The sequence below is a fragment of the Salmo salar genome, unplaced genomic scaffold (assembly GCF_905237065.1).
Source record: "Salmo salar unplaced genomic scaffold, Ssal_v3.1, whole genome shotgun sequence".
Lineage (NCBI taxonomy): Eukaryota > Metazoa > Chordata > Actinopteri > Salmoniformes > Salmonidae > Salmo > Salmo salar.
The window spans coordinates 382,315-388,314 of NW_025548272.1; the positions used below are offsets into that span (position 1 = coordinate 382,315).

The 6,000-nt window shown below is 56.1% G+C and overlaps 1 protein-coding gene across 1 annotated transcript in view; it reads left to right on the plus strand.

Moving 5' to 3' along the window:
* The window catches only part of LOC106595325 (E3 ubiquitin-protein ligase RNF19A), a 66,513-nt gene extending 60,797 nt beyond the window's left edge, over window positions 1-5,716 (plus strand). The window contains exons 9-10 of the mRNA XM_045712133.1: window positions 4,578-4,706; window positions 4,847-5,716. Coding sequence (XP_045568089.1) covers window positions 4,578-4,706; window positions 4,847-5,588 — 871 coding nt within the window. The 3' untranslated portion in view covers window positions 5,589-5,716. The remainder of the gene's footprint in view (window positions 1-4,577; window positions 4,707-4,846) is intronic.
* The last annotated feature ends 284 nt before the right edge of the window (window positions 5,717-6,000 follow it).

The following is a 6,000-nucleotide window of genomic DNA, read 5'->3' on the forward strand; positions in this document are numbered from 1 at the left end:
GTAATAGTACAGGGTCAGTAGTGTGATTGGTCCGGTGTAATAGTACAGGGTCAGTAGTGTGATTGGTCCGGTGTAATAGTACAGGGTCAGTAGTGTGATTGGTCCGGTGTAATAGTACAGGGTCAGTAGTGTGATTGGTCCGGTGTAATAGTACAGGGTCAGTAGTGTGATTGGTCCGGTGTAATAGTACAGGGTCAGTAGTGTGATTGGTCCGGTGTAATAGTACAGGGTCAGTAGTGTGATTGGTCCGGTGTAATAGTACAGGGTCAGTAGTGTGATTGGTCCAGTGTAATAGTACAGGGTCAGTAGTGTGATTGGTCCAGTGTAATAGTACAGGGTCAGTAGTGTGATTGGTCCAGTGTAATAGTACAGGGTCAGTAGTGTGATTGGTCCAGTGTAATAGTACAGGGTCAGTAGTGTGATTGGTCCAGTGTAATAGTACAGGGTCAGTAGTGTGATTGGTCCAGTGTAATAGTACAGGGTCAGTAGTGTGATTGGTCCAGTGTAATAGTACAGGGTCAGTAGTGTGATTGGTCCAGTGTAATAGTACAGGGTCAGTAGTGTGATTGGTCCAGTGTAATAGTACAGGGTCAGTAGTGTGATTGGTCCAGTGTAATAGTACAGGGTCAGTAGTGTGATTGGTCCAGTGTAATAGTACAGGGTCAGTAGTGTGATTGGTCCAGTGTAATAGTACAGGGTCAGTAGTGTGATTGGTCCAGTGTAATAGTACAGGGTCAGTAGTGTGATTGGTCCAGTGTAATAGTACAGGGTCAGTAGTGTGATTGGTCCAGTGTAATAGTACAGGGTCAGTAGTGTGATTGGTCCAGTGTAATAGTACAGGGTCAGTAGTGTGATTGGTCCAGTGTAATAGTACAGGGTCAGTAGTGTGATTGGTCCAGTGTAATAGTACAGGGTCAGTAGTGTGATTGGTCCAGTGTAATAGTACAGGGTCAGTAGTGTGATTGGTCCAGTGTAATAGTACAGGGTCAGTAGTGTGATTGGTCCAGTGTAATAGTACAGGGTCAGTAGTGTGATTGGTCCAGTGTAATAGTACAGGGTCAGTAGTGTGATTGGTCCAGTGTAATAGTACAGGGTCAGTAGTGTGATTGGTCCAGTGTAATAGTACAGGGTCAGTAGTGTGATTGGTCCAGTGTAATAGTACAGGGTCAGTAGTGTGATTGGTCCAGTGTAATAGTACAGGGTCAGTAGTGTGATTGGTCCGGTGTAATAGTACAGGGTCAGTAGTGTGATTGGTCCAGTGTAATAGTACAGGGTCAGTAGTGTGATTGGTCCAGTGTAATAGTACAGGGTCAGTAGTGTGATTGGTCCGGTGTAATAGTACAGGGTCAGTAGTGTGATTGGTCCGGTGTAATAGTACAGGGTCAGTAGTGTGATTGGTCCAGTGTAATAGTACAGGGTCAGTAGTGTGATTGGTCCAGTGTAATAGTACAGGGTCAGTAGTGTGATTGGTCCAGTGTAATAGTACAGGGTCAGTAGTGTGATTGGTCCAGTGTAATAGTACAGGGTCAGTAGTGTGATTGGTCCAGTGTAATAGTACAGGGTCAGTAGTGTGATTGGTCCAGTGTAATAGTACAGGGTCAGTAGTGTGATTGGTCCAGTGTAATAGTACAGGGTCAGTAGTGTGATTGGTCCAGTGTAATAGTACAGGGTCAGTAGTGTGATTGGTCCAGTGTAATAGTACAGGGTCAGTAGTGTGATTGGTCCAGTGTAATAGTACAGGGTCAGTAGTGTGATTGGTCCAGTGTAATAGTACAGGGTCAGTAGTGTGATTGGTCCAGTGTAATAGTACAGGGTCAGTAGTGTGATTGGTCCAGTGTAATAGTACAGGGTCAGTAGTGTGATTGGTCCAGTGTAATAGTACAGGGTCAGTAGTGTGATTGGTCCAGTGTAATAGTACAGGGTCAGTAGTGTGATTGGTCCAGTGTAATAGTACAGGGTCAGTAGTGTGATTGGTCCAGTGTAATAGTACAGGGTCAGTAGTGTGATTGGTCCAGTGTAATAGTACAGGGTCAGTAGTGTGATTGGTCCAGTGTAATAGTACAGGGTCAGTAGTGTGATTGGTCCAGTGTAATAGTACAGGGTCAGTAGTGTGATTGGTCCAGTGTAATAGTACAGGGTCAGTAGTGTGATTGGTCCAGTGTAATAGTACAGGGTCAGTAGTGTGATTGGTCCAGTGTAATAGTACAGGGTCAGTAGTGTGATTGGTCCAGTGTAATAGTACAGGGTCAGTAGTGTGATTGGTCCAGTGTAATAGTACAGGGTCAGTAGTGTGATTGGTCCAGTGTAATAGTACAGGGTCAGTAGTGTGATTGGTCCAGTGTAATAGTACAGGGTCAGTAGTGTGATTGGTCCAGTGTAATAGTACAGGGTCAGTAGTGTGATTGGTCCAGTGTAATAGTACAGGGTCAGTAGTGTGATTGGTCCAGTGAGAGACTGGGCAGCAGGACTGGACAGGATGCCAACCTTACTGTCAGGTGGTTGTAGGTCCATGTGGCTGTAGGCACCTTGTATTGTGTGTATCGTGACGGGCAAAATACACAAGGTCTGATCCCGTCCTCTCCTCTCCCCTCTCCTCTCCCCACTGTCCTCTTCCCTCCCCACTGTCCTCTTCCCTCCCCACTGTCCTCTCCCCTCTCCTCTCCCCACTGTCCTCTTCCCTCCCCACTGTCCTCTTCCCTCCCCACTGTCCTCTCCCCTCTCCCCACTGTCCTCTCCCCTCTCCCCTCCCCACTGTCCTCTCCCCTCCCCACTGTCCTCTCCCCTCTCCCCTCCCCACTGTCCTCTCCCCTCCCCACTGTCCTCTCCCCTCCCCACTGTCCTCTCCCCTCTCCCTCTCCCCACTGTCCTCTCCCCTCCCCTCTCCCCTCCTCTCCCCTCCCCCTGTCCTCTCCCCTCCCCACTGTCCTCTCCCCTCCCCACTGTCCTCTCCCCCTCTCCTCTCTCCCACTGTCCTCTCCCCTCTCCTCTCCCCACTGTCCTCTCTCCCTCCCCACTGTCCTCTCCCCTCTCCCCACTGTCCTCTCCCCTCTCCCCTCCCCACTGTCCTCTCCCCCTCCCCACTGTCCTCTCCCTCCCCACTGTCCTCTCCCCTCCCCACTGTCCTCTCCCCTCCCCACTGTCCTCTCCCCTCCCCACTGTCCTCTCCCTCCCCACTGTCCTCTCCCCTCTCCCCTCCCCACTGTCCTCTCCCCTCCCCTCTCCCCTCCCCTCTCCCCTCCCCCTGTCCTCTCCCCTCCCCACTGTCCTCTCCCCTCCCCACTGTCCTCTCCCCTCCCCACTGTCCTCTCCCCTCCCCACTGTCCTCTCCCCCTCTCCTCTCCCCTCCCCACTGTCCTCTCCCCTCCCCACTGTCCTCTCCCCTCCCCTCTCCCCTCCCCACTGTCCTCTCCCCTCCCCACTGTCCTCCTCCCCTCTCTCCCCTCCCCACTGTCCTCTCCCCTCCCCTCTCCCCTCCCCCTGTCCTCTCCCCTCCCCACTGTCCTCTCCCCTCCCCACTGTCCTCTCCCCTCCCCACTGTCCTCTCCCCTCTCCCCTCCCCACTGTCCTCTCCCCTCCCCTCTCCCCTCCCCTCTCCCCTCCCCCTGTCCTCTCCCCTCCCCACTGTCCTCTCCCCTCCCCACTGTCCTCTCCCCTCCCCACTGTCCTCTCCCCTCTCCTCTCTCCCCTCCCCACTGTCCTCTCCCCTCCCCTCCCCACTGTCCTCTCCCCTCCCCTCTCCCCTCCCCCTGTCCTCTCCCCTCCCCACTGTCCTCTCCCCTCTCCCTCCCCACTGTCCTCTCCCCTCCCCTCTCCCCTCCCCACTGTCCTCTCCCCTCCCCACTGTCCTCTCCCCTCCCCACTGTCCTCTCCCCTCCTCCTCTCCCCTCCCCACTGTCCTCTCCCCTCTCCCTCTCCCCACTGTCCTCTCCCCTCCCCACTGTCCTCTCCCCTCTCCCCTCCCCACTGTCCTCTCCCCTCTCCCCTCCCCACTGTCCTCTCCCCTCTCCCCTCCCCACTGTCCTCTCCCCTCTCCCTCCCCACTGTCCTCTCCCCTCTCCCCTCCCCACTGTCCTCTCCCCTCCCCACTGTCCTCTCCCCTCCCCCCTGTCCTCTCCCCTCCCCACTGTCCTCTCCCCTCTCCTCTCCCCTCCCCACTGTCCTCTCCCCTCTCCTCTCCCCTCCCCACTGTCCTCTCCCCTCTCCCCTCCCCACTGTCCTCTCCCCTCCCCACTGTCCTCTCCCCTCCCCACTGTCCTCTCCCTCTCCCCTCCCCACTGTCCTCTCTCCCTCCCCACTGTCCTCTTCCCCTCCCCACTGTCCTCTCCCCTCCCCACTGTCCTCTTCCCTCCCCACTGTCCTCTCCCCTCCCCACTGTCCTCTCCCCTCCCCACTGTCCTCTCCCCTCTCCTCTCCCCTCCCCACTGTCCTCTCCCCTCTCCCCTCCCCACTGTCCTCTTCCCTCCCCACTGTCCTCTCTCCCTCCCCACTGTCCTCTCCCCTCTCCTCTCCCCTCCCCCTGTCCTCTCCCCTCTCCCCCACTGTCCTCTCCCCTCTCCTCTCCTCCCCCCCCGCTCCAGGTTGGAGGTCCAGGCTGATGTTCAGAAGGAGAGGTGTAGCCTGAGTGGAGAGTCGGCCACCTTCAGCTTGGGGACAGTCAGTGACAACGCCAGCACCAAAGCGATGGCAGGATCCATTCTCAACTACAGGTCAGGGCAGAGTCTTTTACAGATGTGAACATTTCTGTTAAATGAGATCTCCACGGAGGACTTGTTGCGTCTCACCCTGTTAAAGGTGTGTTCCACTTGACTCTTCCTTTCTGTCTCGTGGTGTTTTGTCTCCCGTGTAGAGACGGGACCAGTACGGAGGTCCAGGTGGACATAGAGCCTTGCAAGTCTGGTGGTCAACTACACTACCACTCTGGTATCAGCAGTACGGATGATGGGAGAGACGCTGGGCGCTGTAGCTGGTCCTGCCCTTCTGGATGCCCCTCAGAGGGCCAGGATGGCACCGCCTCCTCCTCCTCCTCCTCCTCTTCCTCGGGGAAGAGGAGTAAAAGCAAGCTGAAGAAGGGAGGAGGCTCTAAAACCCAGGAGACGAGGGAGGAGATGGACGCTGGTCTCCTGGAGCAGCAGAGCGCCAACTCCTCAGAGTTTGACTCTCCCTCCCTCAGCGGATCTCTACCCTCCGTGGCCGACTCTCACTCGTCCCGCTTGTCCGGGTCCAGCGGCGGCTCTGACCCGGACGTGATGAAGGCGTCCTGTAGCTGCAGCCATGGATCCTCCTCTGACTACCACACCCGCTTCGCCACAGTCAGCCCTCTTCCTGAAGTAGAGGGAGACCGGCTGGAGACGTTACCCTCCCATCCTCACTCCCCCGGCGGTCCCTCACCCTGTCCGGAGGTGTCCGTCTCCCCTCTGGGTCTGATAGCTGAGGAAAACATCAACCAGGTGTGTCCTGCGAAGGCCCAATGTGACTGTACTACTGGAAGGGCCATTCCCATTGGACAGTTGCTGAAGGAGACCAATAGGAACCGGCAGGCCTGTCCCTCCAGCCTGCTCCACAACTCCTGTATTCAGACTGACATCTGAGACCTAAAAACAGCCCTTTTTGGTTTCACAGAATACTATTTGTTTTTCTTTCTTCCAGAAGACAAAAGCTTTGAATGGACGTTTCTGTGGTCAGAAGTGTAGAAATGAAATGAAGCGTTTAAACCTCAGCTCAGTCAGTCGACTTGTTTTCTATAACAGCAAGGTGAAGGCTGTTGTTTCCTGTCATGTGATCCCCCTCTGGCCTCTCTGGCCTCTGACCTCTCTGGCCTCTGACCTCTCTGGCCTCCGGGCCCCTGACCTCCGGGCCCCTGGCCTCCGGGCCCCTGGCCTCCGGGCCCCTGGCCTCCGGGCCCCTGGCCTCCGGGCCCCTGACCTCCGGGCCCCTGGCCTCCGGGCCTCCGGGCCCCTGACCTCTCGGGCCTCTGACCTCCGGGCCCCTGACCTCCGGGCC